The following is a 20,791-nucleotide window of genomic DNA, read 5'->3' as shown; positions in this document are numbered from 1 at the left end:
GCTATGGGTGAAATCCTGCCCCCTTTGAAGACAAAATGGCAAAACTCCCATGACTTCAATGGGACCAGCACGTCACCCTCTGGTTTTTTTTCCAAGTAAAAAGAAAGAAGTCCCATGGAGGTTAATAAATATCAACAGTGGTAAGAGAGATTTTATGTTAGCAACAACAGTGTAGTTTATATTATTTGTATAATGCCATATATTCTTCTGGATGCCACAGGCAGTTTGAAATGGTTATTCCAACAGAAGACTCCGTTATCACAGAGATGACATCAACTTTAAGAGACTGGGGGACCATGTGGAAACAACTTTATGTGGTAAGTACTATATAATATTGCCTCGCTTGAATGCAGTTTAAAATAGTTTCTGTCAGCTTACAAATAATAAAAGAAAGTGGTTTGTATTTAAGAAAAAACAAAAGGAAAAAAGTATTCTTCCAAAGATCATATTGCCCCCGCCCCTCACAGGATTTATTTAAACCTCTTTTTTTTTTTTATTCCCCCAATGTTTTTTGTTTTTTTTTTTTAATCCAATATTATGGTTTTCTGCCAGAGGCTAACTAGGACATCCGTTCACTGTGTAATTGATAGTAACATAGAAGAATAAATGGGAATGGCTTAGTTTGTTATCAAAATCTAGATTTAAAAATGGTACGATTTGGGAGCTGTGACTGCAGAAATCCGAATGATAATATTAGCATGACTATTAAAAGACAAAGACCAAAAAGAGATCAAGAAGATGATGATCAAATGGTTCTTTTTTAAATATAAACAATCAGAAGCTACAAGCAATAAGGTAAAGGAAATAATGTAGAACATAGTAACAACCAGAAGGTAACATGAAAGAACTGCAGTTTCAGTCCATAATATTAATCAAACAAGAAAGTAAAGTGCCACAGTTAGTTGCAGCTATTGTAGGCGGGGAAAGAGTGAAAAAGACTTTTCCAAAATCTGACACCTTTATAGTAGCTGTGGCTTTGATTTGACTTAGCTTTTGGAATGGTAGGTTACATTTTTGCAAAGATGGTTTTAAAATAAATTTTTTTTGATGGGCAAAAAGTCAAGTACCCACAAGCCTGACCTCTGAACCTCTTTTGAAAGAAATGCTGAACAGCCAGGGGAAGGAAAGCAGCTTGATACTTAGGTAAAAAGTAAGATAAAATATGTTGCACAAAGTAAAAGTGTGATTCCCGAGCTGAAACAATGACCTGCTTCTAGACAGAAGAGAGATTTTAAAATGCAAGTACTGAAGTTGTCAGTAACATAATAAGTATGGCATATAAGTTAGTTTTAAAAATATTGGCAGGATGGGAGAGAACAGCTTTTATTTTGGCTTGCTGTACCTTTTACTTTATTCTTAGCAAGGACAAATTTTTTGTTGCTTGAATCAATTTGCCTTGTTTATACTTAAAACCCTGCAAACTCAGCATGGGTCAGCCTGTGATCTTAGAGCCCTACTATCCTGTTTGCAAGGCTTGCAAAGAAACCAACCCCCGTAAATTAACTTGGAGGTCTGATTATAGATTGCGTCCAGCTTCCAAAGAAGGCATCCATTCTCACTTACCTCAGCACCTCCTAAGTAGAGCCCAAATTCAGCAAAGCATTGACTTAAGGCCATCCCTATTCAGCATCACACCTAAACATCTGCTTAAGTCCCATTAAAGTCAATGGTGCTTAAGTTAACATGCCCAAAGCTAAGCATGTGTATAAGAGTTTCACTAAATAGGGATAAATGTGTTCTGATGTGAGGTCTAATTCAGGAGGATTGTAAAAGGTGAAATCACAGCACTACTTGTGGAAAGGAGGCTGATTAAAAGTTATTTCCCATGGATTCACAAAAACTTGTAATTGTGACCACCTTCCATCTGTTTCTATAAAATCTATTGAACCTTTACTACTGAAAGTTTGGAGAGAAAAAAATCTGAAAAGGAGTTTTAAAGTTATAGTGCAGGGGTAGGCAACCTATGGCATGTGTGCCGAAGGCGGCACACAAGCTGGTTTTCAGTAGCACTCTCACTGCCCGGGTCCTGGCCATCGGTCCGGGGGGCTCTGCATTTTAATTTAATTTTAAATGAAGCTTCTTAAACATTTTAAAAACCTTATTTACTTTACATACAACAATAGTTTTGTTATATATTATAGACTTATAGAAAGAGACCTTCTAAAAACATTAAAATGTATTACTGGCGCGCAAAACCTTAAATTAGAGTGAATAAATGAAGACTCGGCACACCACTTCTGAAAGGCTGCTGACCCCTGTTATAGCGTTTCAAGGATTTGGTTGATGCTTCCAAAATGCCTTCTCCTACAAACTCCAAATTCGCTTTGTTGAGCAAAAGTACCATTTTAATACTTTGATGATTGGGTAGCAGAGGATTAGTGGGAACTATTCGAAGTTGTATATGATTTAAAGAGCTTGTGAAAGGATGTACATACACAAGGCTAAAGCAGGCAGGGTTTAGGTTTGCTAGGGGTTCGTTAGAGCTAGGGCATAAAAAAGAGGCTAAAGGAGAGTTTCTAAAGGGAAGAGGAAGTGTACTCTGTCCCCGGGTCCAGGGAGGAAACACTATTATGTCCCAGACCAGGAAGCAAGGAGAATTTGGGAAATTGACTGTCATGTTTAAGCAGAAGGAATATATTGCTTGTTGGGGATGGTGTAAGATAGAGACTATTTCAGGGGTGGCCAAACTGTGGCTTGTGAGCCACATGTGGCTCTTTTACCATTAAAGTGTGGCTTGCGGAGCCCCCCAACTCTCCCCATTCCCCACCTACCAGACGGGGGTGGTGGGATGGCGGGACAACTTGGGACCATTGCCTTGCAGTGGAGTAGTGTAGGTGTAGGGACGTCTCCCCGTGGGGAGGGGGATCTCAGGGCTTCAGCAGGAGCGGGGCTGAAGCCACAACCCGTCAGGCGCCTCCCACAGGGCTGAAGCCATGAGCCCTGGCAGGTGTGCCCCAGCTCTCGAATGTCTTCAAATTGTCATATGTGGCTCAGAGGGTCAGTAAGTTTGGCCACCCCTGGACTATTTGGTTTTTCCCTTATTTGAAGAAAACTATCTTTTGTTGCTATTTCTGGACCAAGCTGAAGAAGGCTTCAGTCCTGACACTGCATGTATTCAGCCAGGCCAAGGAATTGCTCTGGGCAGGGATGCCTGTGACATAGTGGCCATGAACAACACATAGTTTCTGTTTTCCTTGTTTTATTTCCCTTTCCTGATACCTGCAGCTATGGCCCAGCCATGTTAGTAATAGTTTTTAAATCTATAAACAGTAATGTTTTATAAACATTAAGAAAATTGACTGAAAGGGGGACAGGGGAGTGGAAGGGACATGGACCCATTCTTCCCTGACTACAAATGTGGGGATTCTGGGGAGGTGGGCAGGACTTATGGAGCATGGAGACGGGGAACTATAGGGCATAGTGGATTGGCATTGAGAGAGGCAGGGAACACCAGGACGTAGAGACAGAGGACCATAGATAGATGCAGCCTTTTTATCCACATTAAAAGGTTTGTAGATACACAAAACTGATAGAAGCCCTCCACTTTGATCATTCCCTCCACCATTCTTAATCCTATACTCTACCCAGTTTGAATTTTCTTTTCTTCCCTCCCATCACCTTTTATGAACGCAATAAGTAGAAGAAGGAATGCCACTTTGGGCCTTATTGATCTGTCAGACCAGGGCTCCCCACCTGCAGACACTACACACAAACTCCATTTAAATTTCAGGACTTGTTTTTTAAAAAAGGGAACTTTCCCCCAAAGTTTGTTAGAAAGAGATAAGGCAGAAAGTGTTTCATTGGCATTTACCTAGCATCTCCCCAGAATTACATTTTCTTTGTGACAGTTCCACAGCTTTATACAACTCAAACGTTGAATCTGGAAATGACCGATTAAGGGCTCCAGCCAGTGGTCCATCATTAACTATTGCCAGGTCTAATTTACATAACCCACTCAACATTAATTATGCCCCCTATAATTAGGTAAAATATAAGCAACGGTCAAAATAACAAATTACTAGTACATCATAAAATCCAATTTCCTATCTAAAGGATACACTTCTAACATGCCTTACTATTAACATGTTCATATGTGGTATTCCAGTAAACTACGTTATAATGTTGACTGCAAAAAAGAACTATATGAGTTAGTTACTACATAATATGTATGAACTTAAAGGGTCTTGCATACACTTAAACATCATATAATCCACAGACTTTATAGCACTAAACAAAAGTAATCATGCTATTTCTGTGAGTAAAATATTCTTCTACTGCACCCACACATCAGTGAGAGAATTTATACAACTGACCAATCTGAATGTTTCCTGGAACTATGTTCCTTTCACAATCTTTGCATGCTAAACTTAAATTCAACAATGTATGTCTAACAGCATATTTTTCAATGCAGAACAAAATAAGGGGCAAGCTTAAGATACATTGGGTCATATTGAATCATAGAATATTAGGGGAATTGACTGGATCCCTTAATTGTTCATTGCTAGACTTAACTTTTACATTTTATTTTTACTAAGGGATCTTATTTCCAAACAGTGCTGAGTATCTGCCCTCTGAAACCCAGATCCCTTTAAGATATCTCCAGCTGGACACTTAAAAATAGAGATGTGCAAAATCACTAGTGATTTTTAGAAAATTTAGACCAGAGAGGACAAAATTGAGAGGACACAATTGTTTCTGTAGACATCTTCTACGCAGGTTGCATGGCATTTCAGTGTTTTATTGTGGTTAGCACAGACCAGATATGAAGAGAGAGGACCTGATCCAAAGCCTGTTGAAGTTAATGGAAAGACTGCTCTTGACTTAAGTGTTTTGAATCAGATCTGTAGTGTTGTCGTTAGATAGAGTGGTGCTGCCTAGGTGGCTTGTATCTCTCGATCTGTGAACCCTCACCACTCCAACACTTTGAGCAGAGACACGTTGGAAGTGCATTTCGTTTTCAGTATATTTGAACCCCCAGGCAGGCCTATATTGTAGTAATTTTATAATACAAAGTGCATCCTCTGAAGTGTACATGTACCTCTTGCTTTCAGGAGTAAGTTGCAGCAGTGATTGCCACTTGGGGAAAGTTTGTTTAAAAAAATGTGTTTGCATATAAACATAGTACTTCTACAGTGTGTTAAACTGGCAGGATGAACTGCAGGATTCTTCAGAGTACTCTCTGGAGGTCTTGCAAATTTCCAGCCAAACAAATCCCAGGGGCAGCATTTAAAACGTCCAAACCTTTATTTCTTCTGCATAGTTCCACTTGTGGGATCAAGGTGCCTGCACTGAAAGCTTCTGGAACCTTCTGGAAAGCAGTGTCCATTGGGGCCATTTGCCCTCCCCCCCTCCATCATCCTGATGGGTTCTGAGGGTATAAAACGGGGAGTGGCTCCAACTACCCCTCAGTTCCTTTCTAACTGCTGAAGGTTCAGCGAGCTCAGATTGTACATAGTGTCCTTGATGCTTGCCTCTTGTTTTTTTCTTTGCCTTTTTCTGCATTTTTGATGCAAATTTTGTTTATAGTTTGTCAGCCAGATTTTTCCTTTAAATGACACAAGGCAATCTCCACCCAGCCTTTGCTTCGTTTGGACCACATCACACACCTTGATGGGTATGGTAGCTCACCAGGCCCAGTCAACTAAGGTGGCACTGAATAAGTTCAGTGTCACCTTCAAAAAATGTCCCTTAGAAGTAGGTTTGGCTGCCTCTCACACAGCTGCACAGGGGAGGCATCTCAGTCTGGTCACTGTCAAGGTCCCTGGGCCTGGTCAGGTTCACCTAGGAGACCTGGCTATGTGCCTAAAGTGTCTCTCTTGATGTTTCCAAAGGATCTGGATCCACAGTTTCCAAATTCTGCCACCCAGTGTGGATATGGAGCTACAAAACTCGCATCTAGATCCAGCAGCCTAGTGTGGATCTGGGGCTGCAAAGCCTGGATCCACAAGAGAGCACTGATTGAGTGCTACCAAACCTCCCCCTCCCCCCCCAAAAAAAAAAACAACAATAAAACCAAACAAACCAAAAAAAAGTATACGAATCCATGTCTGATAAATATCGCTTTGGATCGATGGTAAGAGTCTGAATCCAGATTCTACAGTTAAACGTGAAGAACTGCCAAGCAGTTTCCAAGAAGGGATCCTGTTACCTGGGATCCAGCCAGCATGAGGATCTGACATCTTTGACCATTGAGCCACTTGTTTACAGGCGCTTTACCACTAAGGTCCATCATTCACCCAGATCGATTGAGTCTGGGGCTACATTTCCAACACCATGATCTTTGCAGAACTGCTTGCCTCACTCCATGGTGTTGGCACTAGGGTGCTGGGGGTGCTGCCACACTAGCTTGAAATAGAAATAACAAACACCAAATACATGGTTTTCATCATCAGCACTCCTCACTATAAAAATTATTGCAGCACCCTGGCCTCGCTGATTCTTTGCCCAACAGAGTGGCGTAAAGAAGCAGATCAGTGTGGAGGTCTCGCAACACTGGAAAAAAAGAAATGATCAGATCTGGAATGGTGGATCCCTCAGTTTACAGGACAGTGTTTACACATTGTGTTTCCTGTCTGGCCATTTTCAGATGCACACACTCGATGCCCTGCTTGTCTGGGAGAAAGTTTTCCCCTTCCAGTGTTCCATCTGTCAGACTCTTGCCCTGAGATGAGGTGAGAAGAGGGACTGTCCATTCTTAGGCTCTCTTACTATCAGAAGTGGAAAAAGCAAGTTTACTTAGTTCTGGGCCTTTCAGTTCCCTTGGTTCTGGGTATGAACTTGAGTTTTTCTCAGACTTCCCAACATGGAAAGGTTCCTGCAGCAGGGAAAGGCTCCAGCAGCTCTATGCTGCCTCCTCCTCAGTCAGTGCCTTCCCCCAGCTACATGTAGCTACATGCCACAGTGCGAATGCAGCCTTCTCAGTGCAGCATGTAGCTGCACTTACTGCACACACTACTGCCAGTGTAGACAAGGCCTAAGTGTTGAGACATCCATCACCTACACTTAATGGTGCATAAGGTTTGTTTCCTGGCCACAGTGTGAATGAGATTTGCCCATCTGTCATACAGTGTATGTCACTGAGCAAAATGTCTGGCTGTACTAACTCCCTGAGGTTCATTGTATTGCTCTCTGGGTTCCAGAAACAGAACTCTTCCTAATTTCCAGACGTATTCCAGAGTTGGTACTCTTTCTGTGCCATGGTCATATGTTTGTCTGTCTCTTTACAAATAACTCTGACTGGAGTCAAAGAAGACTTCTGTCAATAAAACTGTACCTTACTACTTGGCTTTTCTGTGGCAGCAAGAGTTCCATTAAACACCTGGCTGACATGACTGTTCTCCACAAATGATTGGGTATCAGTCTTTGCATAGACTTGTCCATCAGTAGAGTGTCCAGATGGTTCTTCACTAGTAGTTTGCACAAACAAGGGTACTCATTTAGGAGATGTGCGCTCACTGATGCCTTGATATATTCCAGACTTTGAAACTTTCAGGCAGTGGATAGGTTCAGTATTGGTGCTCTGATGTGATAGATTGAATAACAGGCTATATTTGAGGCCTTGGTCGGGCTTTTTGTGACTTTACCATCATTTCTTGGTAACTTTTTCTTGAGACTAGGAACACATGAACCATAATGTCTCAGTATTTTCCAGTTTCCTTGTTTCATAACATGGGGAAGAACATGCCTTCCAGGGAGTTCCTTCCTTCCTGACATCTGCAGTAAAAATCCTAGAAGATGTAAGGGATTCTTCACCTTGATATTCGTCCACTCCAGTGTTTGTGATTTCAGTGGAAGATGCAATCAGAATCTGTCTAAATTCTGATGGGACAGCATTATGGGAATGCATTACACACATCACCAAAAAGAAGTTTATGCTAGCCAGTTTTCAGTCAAATTTCCTGTTCATAAAGGTCAGTATCCTCATTGTATGGGTGCTATATCTCATCTACCACAGGAAAATGATGTATTCATAGATTCTTTGAGAAGAGCTTTTCACTGGACAGTACAAGTGCTCTAACCATGGGTCCATTTTATATTATCTTGTTCTACAAGTGGGGTAAAATCAGAAAGGCTAAAGAATAAAATGTGTTCTACCTAGCAAGGGATGTAAAAGGCAGGAAGAAGAGGTTCTTTAAGAAAGATGTGAACAAATTGGAGAGTGTCCAGAAGAGAGCAACAAAATGGTAAAAGGTTTAGAAAAATTGGTAATGTTTAGTCTTGAGAAAAGAAAACTGAAGGGGGACATAACAGACTTCAAGTATATTAAGGGCTATTATAAAGAGGATGGTGATCAATTGTTCTCTGTGTCCACTGAAGGTAGGACAAGCAGTAATGTTAATGCTGAATCTGCAATAGGAGAGATTTAGGTTAGATATTAGGAAAAACTATTCTAACTATAAGGATAGTTAAGCACTGGAATAGGTTGCCACTTGAGATTGTGGAATCCCCATCACTGGAGATTTTAAAGACCAGGTTGGACAAATACAGTAACTCCTCACTTAAAGTCGTCCCGGTTAACGTTGTTTTGTTGTTACGTTGCTGATCAGTTAGGGAACATGGTGGTTTAAAGTTGCACAATGCTCTCTTATAATGTCATTTGGTAGCCGCCTGCTTTGTCCACTGCTTGCAGAAAGAGTAGCCCATTGCAGTTAGCGGGTGGGGGGCTTGGAACCAGGGTGTACCGGCAGCCCTCCTATCAGCTCCCAGTTGCCCTAAGTTCCCTGTGCAGCAGCTGCCCAGCAGGCTATCAGTTGCTGGCAGTTCAGCTGTCCCTCCCCCCACTGCCCTGTGCTGCTCCTGCCCTCTGCCTTGGAGCTGCTCCCCAGAGCCTCCTGCTTGGTGTGTGTGTGTGTGTGTGTGTAAGAGGTTGGGTAATGTAAGGGTGTCTCCCTCCCCCCTGCTCTTGCACCCCACTTACCCCATCTTCCATAGAGCAGGGGACACACACGACAGGGCTTAGGACAGAGGAAGCTTCCTGGCAGCAGCTGCCGTCTCAGCTTGCTGATCTACTTAACAAGGCAGTGTATTTAGAGTGGGGTCAGCATACTTAAAGGGGCAATGCGCATCACTCTCTCTCACACGGTGTATGTCTCTGTCTCTGCCTGCCATGCTGTCTACCCTCCCTCCATTTGTGCTGCCTTGTAGAGTGTGAGGCTACATTACCAATGAGTTAACCCTTGAGGGCTCAGCCAATTGCTAGTTCATCATTTAGCAGTAAAGTATTCCCTGGGAAATATCCCACCCTCTGACTTCACTACCTCAACCAAGCTTCACAATCATCATTGCTGTGTACCAGTATTAAATTGTTATATATATAATATACAGTCTTTTGTCTGATGAAAAAAATTTCCCTGGAACCTAACCCCCCCCATTTACATTAATTCTTATGGGGAAATCAGATTTGCTTAACATCGTTTCACTTAAAGTTGCATTTTTCAGGAACGTAACTACAATGTTACTGTACCTGTCAGGGATGGTCTTGATATACTTGGTCTTGCCTCAGCATAGGAAACTGGACTAGATGACTTCATGAAGTGCCTTCCAGCCCTGCATTTCTATGATTCTATGAAATACCAATTAAGTCCTTTCCCCACAGGGATACCATGGTTATGGATGGTTTTGATCCAAAGACAAATAAGTCCTAACATCAGTACCAAGAATATGTCTCCATATGTTGCCCATGATGCTATTGAAGTAACAGGTTTTTTGAATGTTGGTACCAAGTTGCTATCATAGAAGATTAGGGTTGGAAGGGACCTCAGAAGGTCATCTAGTCCAACCCCCTGCTCAAAGCAGGACTAATCCCCAGACAGATTTTTACCCCAGTTCCCTAAATGGCCCCCTCAAGGATTGAACTTGTAACCCTGGGTTTAGCAGGCCAATGCTCAAACCACTGAGCTATCCCTCCTCCAATCATTAGCTATCATTAACTATGGTTAGTGATCGGCAATTCTATCATCAGTATCATGGGTATGATATTAATATCCATAAAGTCCTTCTTTCCAAACTACTGGGTCTCCTGCCTGAAAGATGAGGCACAAGTCTTCACCCAGGTTTGAAGTTCTCTGACAGACATCTTGAGTCCAGATTGCTTGATCCCTTGATTATGAGTCTTATTCTAAGATCTAAAAGATTCTAATGAAAAGCACGAGTTTTTGATCAGTCAAATCTTCTCTGTAGCTTGAAAGAAATCTTCCATCTGGGCATCTCCTAACTGGATGGACCTGATTTAACTCCTGAACTGTTGTTGTAGATTATTTAAAAGAAGGTGCCTTCATGACAGCTCAAATAGTTCCAGAGATACAAGCCTAATTATCTCCTTTAAGTTGCATTCTTACAGAACAGGTGATCTTGCCAACATCTCCATCTCAGCAGTCTAAAATGTCAGAGATTTGCATCTCTTTCAGACCACTAGGATGTCTGTACATCCTTTGGCATCACCTACATTCAGAATGAGAGGTATCATACTTTGCATACTCAGAGAACTTTGTCATTATTTATACCAGGGCAAAGCTTATTTACTAGTTCTCCAATCCCTTGGAGAAATGGAGCTGACATGAGGAGCTAATCCGTCATAGTACAAAGGTTGCCCATCTAATGTGCTATGTTTCACAATTATTGGGAACTGATAGGGCTTTGACTTACTGGACAAATGTAGCCTCCATGGTATGCCCCAACATAATCTCCATTGCATCATGTTGCATGATTGATACTGCAGCTATATGTGCTTTTAGCAAAAGTGTTTTTTTGTTAACTTTGTTTTGGGAGAGCAAGATCGATGGTTTCTATTCACTCTTGATCTGTCATCCAGAGCTGATGCTTGTTTATCTAGAACTCCTCAGCTTACTTTCCTGGGGGATGAACTGCTTGCTAAATTCCCACAAGTGAGAACATGCAGAGGCCACTTGAAGAAGAAATGAAGATTATTTACCTGTACCCAGTTTTCTTCCAGATGAGCCTCTGCATATTTACATTCCCTACCCCCTTTCCCCACTTCTTCAGTCTCATGTTAGGAATTCTTGAATTAGTTGGAGGAACTGAGGGGTGGTCAGGACCATTCCTCCTTTTATACTGTCAGAACCTTCCAGGATGGAAGGGAGAGGGAGGGGCAAGTGGCCCCAGTGAACAGTGCTTTCCAGAATGTTCTGGAAGCTCGCATCACAGGCACCTTGATCCCACAAGTGTGAATATGTAAAGGCTCATCTCAAAGAGCTCTGGTTATAGGTAAGTAAGCTTAATTTCTTTCTTGATTTAAGAATATTTGAGCAGTAGGAGAGTTCAAAGTTGCCTTTTTTGTTTTGTTTTGTCATTAAGTAGAAATCAAACTTTTTTTAAAGATCCAAAAGTGACTGCAAGGATTTGTTTGTCAGAAGAGTAAAATTAGAATTATAAATTCAGAAATTAATCATTTTCCATCTTGCTGTCAGTAGTGCAGGATGTTTCTCTATGGTCCATAAAACAACAGGCCTGGGTAGTGTCAATAGAGCTCGTGCAAGGCAGGGTGCTATAGAAGCAGCTGGTCTACCACATTTTTAAACTGATGGCACTACAGTTTATTTTTCAGCCTCCGATTGGGTGCGATTGCTAATCTGTCTGGTGTGTTTTCATCTTGTACAGGACCCTATAAAAGCATGTCTGTCTCCCTTTGGGATTCTCTTGCTTTTCAGGTAACACAATAGCAATTAAATTTGACAGTGAAGCTGTAATGAAATTGTGTGCACTACTTCTTAATTTGAGATAGGCTTCAGTGCTTCATTATTTAATGCGAGTCAAGCAAAGAGATCTCATTAAATAAGGCTCCTGTACATATTTAATATGACAGGGATGTGGCATCTACTCCTTTTTGTAGTAAGATATGTGGGCTCTAATTTATAACATATATGATTAGTTGAAATAATATATCACCGAATCGTCTGTAAATACAATTATTTTAAATGTACTTACTTATTAAGGTGCTTAGAACTGTTTTTCATTATTTTAACTCATGAGAATCTTTTTCTCTGCTAACTTTTATTTTTCCATCATGGATTTTTCTGCACTAATTTTCTAATAAAAGTGAAATTAATACATCACTAGGGTCTTTCTTAATCCTCTCTCATCTTCTGCCTCAAAACCAAAACAAAAAAATCCCTCCTTAAGTTTATAATTTTGTAGGCAAAAACATTTTAGTATGTCAACGTATTCAATAATACTAGGATACCTTTTGTACCAAAGTGCAGCTGTAAAGCATAGATTTGATTAATATTTTGGATATTTTAATTTCTCGGCAATAGTGACAATTGGAAAAACAAGATGTTCTTTGGGTCAGGGACCATATTTTTGTTCTGTCTCTGTACAGCATCTGATTCATGATCAAGGCCACTAAGCATAACCACAGTGCAGATAATTATAAAATATCAAAAATATTTATAGAGCTTGGAAGATATTGAACATCAGACTAAAATAATTGTGAGGAAGGTCACATTTTGTGTCCTGTGACGGTGTCCATTGTCTGTGGCATAGCCTATAATTCATATTGGAGTTTAGCTATTTGAAAAAGTATATTTCTTCAACAAAATTAGGGCCTGCTAACACTTACTAAAAGGAATATTGACCCACTGGTGCCTGATAGAATGTTTTTCAGAGTTTTCCATCTGGAAGCAGTTCTGTGTCTTCTAGATATTCTGGTTTGTTTCTGTTTTAAGGGACCTGTGCATGAGTATCAAGACTTGTGTTGCTAAGAAGTTCATAGGATCCTGTTGCTTAATCTTCTTCATAGCAACTAATTATGATTATTTGGCACCAAAAGTGGGCTAGGTGCATGCTTCAAAGAATTTATGCTGTAAATGAAATAAGGAAGACAAAACAAAGCAGTTGGGAGGGGTTGTTGGGTACAAAAGTTACAGATACAAGGTACTGATGCGACAGAGGATTTTGACTTCTCATGGGAATTGTGCAGCAGGGGCAGCTGATGTTCCTGTTTTTATGCAGCTGTTCATAGTAACAAGGAAAAGAGGAAGAGGAGATACTGTGCCAGGATAAGAAGAACTAGCTCTGAACACAATGTTTTTCAAAACTTTGTGTTACATCATCAGATCTTAAAGATTCAAAGCACGTCCTTAAAATAAGGTTCTCCAGACAATACAAGAAATATGACAACGTTAATTAATGAGAGTTGGAACTGGTGAGGGAAGGGGACTGTTGCTGTCCTTGGTTTTTATGGGAAATGAAATATACCCTTAACCATTGTATAACTAAGGTGGGAAAGTGTGGGGTGAAGAAGTCATAAGGCAATTCAGGTAATTCTCCCTGTTTGAGAGTCAAGTTAAGCAGAAGGTGCCTGTCAGGAAAGATTTCAAAACATGTGCTTATAGCTGTTTGCAGTTGACCCATGATATACACTACCAGTAATCAGGCATGTCTAAATACGGACTGAAACGGATCCTTTGCTCCTCAGGCCGGCAAGAAGTAGCAAAGGCTATGGAGGCAGTGGTTCAAGAGTAGCCTTTAGTGAACACAACTAGGTTGTGCTTGAAGTGATGTTGAGTCTCTGAATGGATTTGTTTCTACCCTCCTCACCTGTTCTTTGAGGGAGGATCACAGAATGATGGGGCCAAGAGAGAATGACGCACAGAGGGAGAAGTTAGGGAGAGTCCTAGAAGAGCTTTTGTCCCCACCTCACAATGTACCTGTTCGCATTGTTGACCTCCTCTGTTGGTATATACCTAACTGTTGTTCATGTATCTGACAGAGAAATGAAGGGGATCTTTTTCATCGACTATGGCACATAATGAATGAAATCCTGGACCTGAGAAGGCAGGTGCTTGTTGGCCATCTCACCCATGACCGGATGAAGGATGTAAAACGGCATATCACTGCTCGCCTAGATTGGGGCAATGAGTGAGTAAGAGTTTAATAATAGAAGCAGTTATGGTAACCCAGTCATAATAAATGAATCACTGTGCCACAATTGTATGCTCATGGTAACGTGTTAAAATAAAGAACTGGTTTGTGGCAGAAATGCTGAGTCTGATGTCAGCATTTTCTGAGGACTCCTCCCCTCCCATCAGTTCTCTTCTGCAAGAGGAGCGGATTTGAACCAGCAAATTCTACACTTTGAAAATAAATGATTCATAGCTTTACTTTATTTAAAAAACAACAACCAAAAAAAAACAAAAAAAAACGAATATTTGCTTCATGTTGGCATTTACCTAGCAATCCTAGAAATATAGGGCTAGCAGGGATCTTGAGGTGAGAGGTGACTTCCTTTTTAACACCTTATCAATACATGCAGGGCCATAGCTTCAGATGGCACAAATCAGCATATGCTGATTGATGCCAGATGAGGTTTTGGTACAAGATTTTTACTTTGATTCTGTCGTGGGTCAGTTTTTACCTGGGCAGCTTCAAGATATATTAAGAAACAAACAAAAATTATTAAAGAAAACCCATCAGATGCCTGCATTTTGCTTTTACCTGAATATTTATTTAGGAGCACTAAGTAAATCATATATGCTGTCACTGTTTTGATAGCAAACAAGTATTTTTCTGCCTTTTTATTTAGCTAAACTCATACCATATCAAAGGCTTTCACTTCACTGTTACTAACTGCATAACAACATCATGAATTCTAGAAATAAAAAATGAATAGCTTAAAGTTTTGATGTTGAATATGGCTTTAACTTTTCCAGATACAGTTCATGCTGATCTTGACACTATCTTGCACAGTTTGAAAGGCCAGCAAGCTCATCTCTATTCCAGACACACTGCACGTAGGAAAAGTAAACACAATAGGCTACTCTCGACTCAATATTATTTTTGAAAACAGCAGCACAGATTAAAAGCACATTGGCGCTTGCATTCAAAATCAAGACTTACTTGATACCCTGTTCTTGTAGCTGGCAATGGGGCATAAGGCTCTTGTGACTCTTTTCTAGAGAGGTGCCAACTGTTGTCTCCTGGCTTGGGCCATGTTTGGCAGCTGAACAGCACAGATGCCAGAAAATGAAGTGTATTCCTAGAGTGATGACATCTGTATATGTATCTAGCTTTTGCCTCTAGCTTTGCAGCATGATTTTGAAAAGCTGAGATTGTGGAGGAGAGGGGAGAAGACAGACTGCACTGAGATTAACCTGCAGCTGACCTGTCATACGTTACTCGTCTTTTGCTGCTGTCTTAATTACAAGGACTTTCTAGCCTGATATTTTGGAAGTGGTGAGCCACATGTACTCCTGTTAAAGTCAACAGGAGCTGTGACTGCTCAGCACCTCTGAAAATCAGGCCACTGGTTTCTGAAGCGGTGTGTCAATTTCCTCTGTAAACTTAACTGGTCATTGGACAGCTTTTCTGCCATTATGTTTGTTCTTTTTGTGAACCATGAGGAATGAATATGGTCTGACTTGTAATTATTATGTGAGAACATAAAGCCTGATCCAAAACTCTTTGAAGTCAATGGGAGTTTTTCCAATGACTATAGTGGATTAAGATCAGATCCATACTTTGGAGAATTCGAAAGAAGATAAAGTGCACAAGTGATGCTTCTCAGGATAAGGGATTTGAAAGATGAATTAAAAATACAGTAAAAGGGGGCAAAACAGAGAAAATAATTAACAGAATTGGGGAGAAGGAGTAAGGAAGGAAAAATGAATTCTGTTTTGCAGGTGGAATCTTCTTCCTTGCCAGATCATTTCCCAAATAAATTATTGATTTTTTCCCTCATTGACATAATTTCCTGTTACTCTTCTTTACCTGTCTATATTCCATCTTATCCACTTCCCCTTCTATTTCTCAAGCTAATGATGTGTCAGCTCCTTGCCTCACCAGCAAACTCCTCAAGACTCTGCCAGTCTTCAGCTTGCCTTGCAGTTAACGTTCCTGAGTTTCCTGGAAACATGTCCGTAACATCCAGCCCCTGTCACTCATAGAAATTACCAAGTTTGCTTCCTCCAAAGAGAGAGTGCACACACCAGCCTGTTAGTCTAGCCAAGCACCCACACTTGGGGGCATTCTGCGACAAAACAATTAAAAACTAAAAACTGCGCCAAAAAAATAAAAATTCTGCGCTCAATATTTTAAAATTCTGCCAATTTTATTTGTCAAAATAACACTACATAATCAGGCCAGTTTCTGTTATTTTGGTAATTTATGTCAAAATACCTGTCAGCAAGTATGTCTGTAACAATACAGACAGACACAAAAATTTCCCCAGGAATACAGAGTTAAAGAAATCCCTGTGATAACCCAGTTGCTGTTTCTCTACTCCTTTTCTGCCCTACCCCCAGAGCCCAGCTGGGGGCCAGACCTCCCCCCCCCCAGAGCCCACCTGTGGGGCCTCCCCAACCAATAAACCCAAACCCTTCTCCCCAGAGTCCAACTGTGTGGGCCCCCCAGCCCAGATACCCACCCCTCATTCCCCCCCAAGAGCTCAGCCCTGGGTCCCTCTGGCCCAGATACCCACACCCCTTCCCCACCCAGACACCCAGCCTCCCTTCCCCCCACAGCCCAGGGATCCAGAGGGAGAAACAGCCTAATGCTCTGTGCTAGGTTTGCACGGAGTTTCCTGTGCACCATCGTCTCCTTCCCTCAGGGCATGCTGGGAACTGCAGCTGCCAGGAAACTTCTCGCTCCCTCCCCCTCCCTGCAGCAGTCTCTCCTATGTGCAAGCTGGGCTCTGCCAAGTCCACTGGCCCCTAATGGTGGCCAGCAGTACTGCAGCCCATTTGTGTTGGGGAAAGGAAATTCTGCGTGCACAGTGTTAATTTCTTAAAAATTCTGCATTGTGCAGTGGCACAGAATTCCCACAAGAGTATCACATCAAGCTTCTGCCGTTTCCAGCCCCACAGGTAGGTGGATCCACCATTGACAGACTCAGAGGGCGCAGATCCCTTTGTCCCCTAAGTGATGGATAAAAAAGGAGTTCTCTTTCTTTCTTTTTACAGACTGGAAAACCTTTGAAATGTATTATTTAAAAAGTAAACCCAGACAAAGTCCCTCTCCCCTGCTGCGAATTCTTTGGGGTGCAAGCTCCACCCCTCTTCTTCATCATCTGGTCAGCTTGATTTCTTGATTCTCTTGATCACTTTGTTTATCTTAGATGCAAATGTACTTTCATTGCCCTTTGCTTGTAATCAAGCCATGCTGTTTTCTCATCCGCCTGTTAGCTTGATACATGCAGACAGGTAAATCCACATTCCTTTGTCTAGGGCAGGCTTGTTTTATCAACTGCCTCCAAAAGATATTTTCAGAACTTATTTCTAGCGCGTGCACACACACACACACCCCTCTTTATACACAACCCATACATACAATCACACGACGATATTCATGACCATAGAAGATTAGGGTTGGAAGAGACCTCAGGAGGTCACCAGCATGTCACCAGTTTTCATATGATACCTTACAAAACACTGATTGGCTAGTTATTCTGACAACAATGTGGTTGGGTGTGCCCTTTGCTGGTCACAGTGTCCTATGTCTGGCAGCGGTCTGTACCATGTTCGATAGGAAGCCTTCTCAATTACGTACCTAGATAGTTATATAGTGCTGTACATCTGTAGTTGGGAAGTTCTTCTTGACCTTTTAAAGAGATCGCCTTGCACTTTGACGTACAGTATGTGATTTGAATAGTTAGGTCACTCTAACATGCATAGTGCAAATGCTTTTACTAGGCATAAAAATAATCAACTCCTTTGAAGCTTATAGCTACAATACACTCTATAGCAGTTGATTCCTTTATTTACCAATCTAGCATACCCTACAGAGTTATGTTCTTTCTCCCACCCATTTTCTGCCCCAACAAGGCACATGCGGAGATAGAAAGGAAAAAAGAGGGCAATATCAGCATCTATGTATATGCAGTTCTTGATACCACTGCTGAGAATGCCAACATGGGTGTCAATTGTGATAGTGAGTTTTATAATGGGAACATCTGTTCACTGAAAACTAGACAAACTACCAAACCTGGACTAGATTTGAACCAGTGACTTAAAAGTCTAAAGCTCCATATTTCATTATCAGAACTTAAGCCTTCTGGTTATACCTATCTTCTTTCTTTTCATATTTAGCTTCTTTAGAATCATTATCTCTATTTGAAAGCTAAAAAGTATAATTTATTAGCTTGGATACTTAGGGAAAATTAAGGCTTGGCCAACAGAGGGTTCGTTGTGAGGGCAAGGACCCAGCACACACATTCAAAGGCGGCTTTATAATTTCGATGCAGGTTTGGGGAGAGCAAGTCAGGGACCAGCTATAACAACCATCGGAAGGACCAGCCTCAGAGGAGGCAAGATGAGGGTAGGGCTGTAGCATTGCTTCACTTCCCCTTCACTTCATATCAGTAGGCCTGCTGCTATACCTGTGCAATGGGGGTTCCAAATCCTGCTGACCAATACACTGGCTACACCTACACAAGGATAAAAGACCTGCGGTATGGCCACAGCTCACCAGGTCAGCAGACTCAGGCTCGTGGGGTTGGGGCTGTGGGGCTAAAAATTGCTGTGTAGACATTCAGGCTCCAACCTGACAGGGTCCCAGAGCTCAGGCTCCAGCTCGAACCCAAATGTCTACACAGCAATTTTTCAGCCCCAGGGCCTGAGCCAGCTGACCCAGGCCAGCCGTGGGCTTTTTAGCCCGGTGTAGATGTGCCCCCTGTGGCCTCCATAATAAGCCTAACTGAACCCATGGTTTTGTATTTCAGTGATGTGTGTACATAATTCCCATTAATGACAGAAACCCTTTATGCGGGTGGACATAAGTCACTGTGTTTGTCCCCCACACCCCTTTTCTTACCAACAAGGGTAGTGCTTCACATCTATATTGTAATGGGTGATGGAGAAAGAACTCTGAATTCCATTTCACTTGACAATACTTCATTTGTTGTTGATAATCTTCCAAACCTTTTAAATCTAAGTGAATCTTGTCTTCCTTCCATAAGGGCACCTTCAACTTTCATTATTGAACTTTGCAGCCATTTCAGTCTCGATAAGATCTCTCTTATGCCTTAGAGTTTATTGATTACTTAATATTGCAATTTGTGACAAGTTAAATTCCCATTGAGTGTATGGGTAGAATGAATAATGCTTTTTAGTTTTCTCTAAATGCCAGATTAACATGTAGTTTAAGACCTTAAATAGAAGTATAAAAATATTGAGAATAATAAAAAAGATGTGTAAAATACAGCATTTTTTTGTTTTGTTTTTAAAAAACATTTAATACAAACTAGTAAGTCCGCAGAAAACATAACCAGGCAACATTTTGTATAGCAATGCTGGATCTACTTAATAGTTAGCACATGAACAAAATGAAAAACTTCACACAGTGGTCACAATTAAAACATTTCTGTGGTTTGAGAGATATTAACATTTCTCATTTTAAGTACAGGGAATACTGACAAACTGGAATAATCTTTTAAGTACAGCCACTGTATATGATTATATCTTGCTTCAGATAGATTGAGAATTCTTTTGTCAGTATATCTTTTGCTAGTAGATACTAATGTTCTGGTAAAACAGTGATTTTTTTTTCTTGCCACATATAAACAAATTTTTAAAATATAGCAAAATATGAACTCCCATTAATTAGTCAAAAAAACATTGGTGATACCCTGGGTGTGCCACAACCTTTCATTGCTATTTTTTTCTCTGTAAGGGTAACAGATTTTAGTACTTTCTGCTCTGTTGTCTGACATAATGTGTACTCTAAAACATCTTCCAGTGGATATTATTCTTAAGGAAACCACCTGCTTTGGAGAGTGAATGTGTGTGTTTTCTTTCATTAACTTGAAAAAAGATAGAAATGAGTAAAAGTGTTAGTTATATAAATTCTTTTATTTTCAGTTTTCCGCAGTGCGCACGAAAATTGTTGCTATTCCCAAAAGAGCCAGCGCTGGGTACTTTGAAAGTACCCTAGCTGTGAAATAAAATGTCGGGACAGATTTGTAGGTGGTCAGACCTAGTAGTCGGAATTTGACTGCCAGAGTCAAGGGGCAAAACAGGATCAAAACAAGGAACCAGGGCCAAACATCAGAACCAAAGTCAGAGTCCAAATGCCAGAGCCAAGGGTCGAGACAGAGTCAGAGCCAGGAATCAGAGCCAAGGGTCAGAACTGGATTACCAGGAGTCAGGGAAAGCAAGAGCAGGGGTGATTCTGAGGCAGCAGTAAGATTGGGACAGGATTTTTTTCTGTTTATTTAGGTTTCCATCTGACTTGACATTACAAGTCACCTCAAAGTGTGCTATCTGCACAAGAGTCGGGCTGGAGGCATGAAATATAAATTAACAATATTATGTAATACTAAACGCTGTGGTGGAACAGATCCCAGTGTAAATGTTACACAGCAAAAGGGAGGGAGAAGTTATCAATTGACTTATAACTAATTAGGTAACTAGACAAAATGGTTTGTAAAAAATATTAGTGGCCGGTTGGAATCCAGGCATGACACCAATTAACATGCACAATATTAGACACGCTGTTTCCATCAAAATTCTAATATGGGGGAAACAATGAGTTCAAAATATGCACAAGCAAATATGGAAAGTAACAGAGTCCTTAAATATAATTTTTTCATGTGCCCTGGAATCTCTCTCCATTATTTCCATATTCTCCTTTACAGGCAATTGGGGCTAGACTTGGTTCCAAGAAAAGAATATGCTATGGTGGATCCTGACGAGATCAGTATTACAGAACTCTATAGGCTGGTAAGTAGATGGCAACTGTGCTTTCCTGGGGCACCAAGGGTTACGAGAGCCCTTGCTACCGCTTACCCTTAGCATGAAGAAGCCTTGTCTGTGCCTGATGGGGTCAGCTTCCCAAATCC

At 41.1% G+C, this 20,791-nt stretch overlaps 1 protein-coding gene across 2 annotated transcripts in view; it reads left to right on the top strand.

Annotated features, from left to right (window-relative positions):
* The window catches only part of DOCK4 (dedicator of cytokinesis 4), a 394,664-nt gene that overhangs the window by 140,620 nt on the left and 233,253 nt on the right, over positions 1 to 20,791 (top strand). For both annotated transcript variants that reach the window (XM_039507024.1, XM_039507017.1), the window contains exons 5-7: positions 221 to 317; positions 13,730 to 13,878; positions 20,588 to 20,672. In XM_039507024.1, coding sequence (XP_039362958.1) covers positions 221 to 317; positions 13,730 to 13,878; positions 20,588 to 20,672 — 331 coding nt within the window. The remainder of the gene's footprint in view (positions 1 to 220; positions 318 to 13,729; positions 13,879 to 20,587; positions 20,673 to 20,791) is intronic.

The sequence above is a fragment of the Mauremys reevesii genome, linkage group 1 (genome assembly GCF_016161935.1).
Source record: "Mauremys reevesii isolate NIE-2019 linkage group 1, ASM1616193v1, whole genome shotgun sequence".
Taxonomy (NCBI): domain Eukaryota; kingdom Metazoa; phylum Chordata; order Testudines; family Geoemydidae; genus Mauremys; species Mauremys reevesii.
The sequence above is the reverse complement of the archived record's forward strand: the minus strand, read 5'-3'. Positions and strand labels throughout refer to the sequence as shown.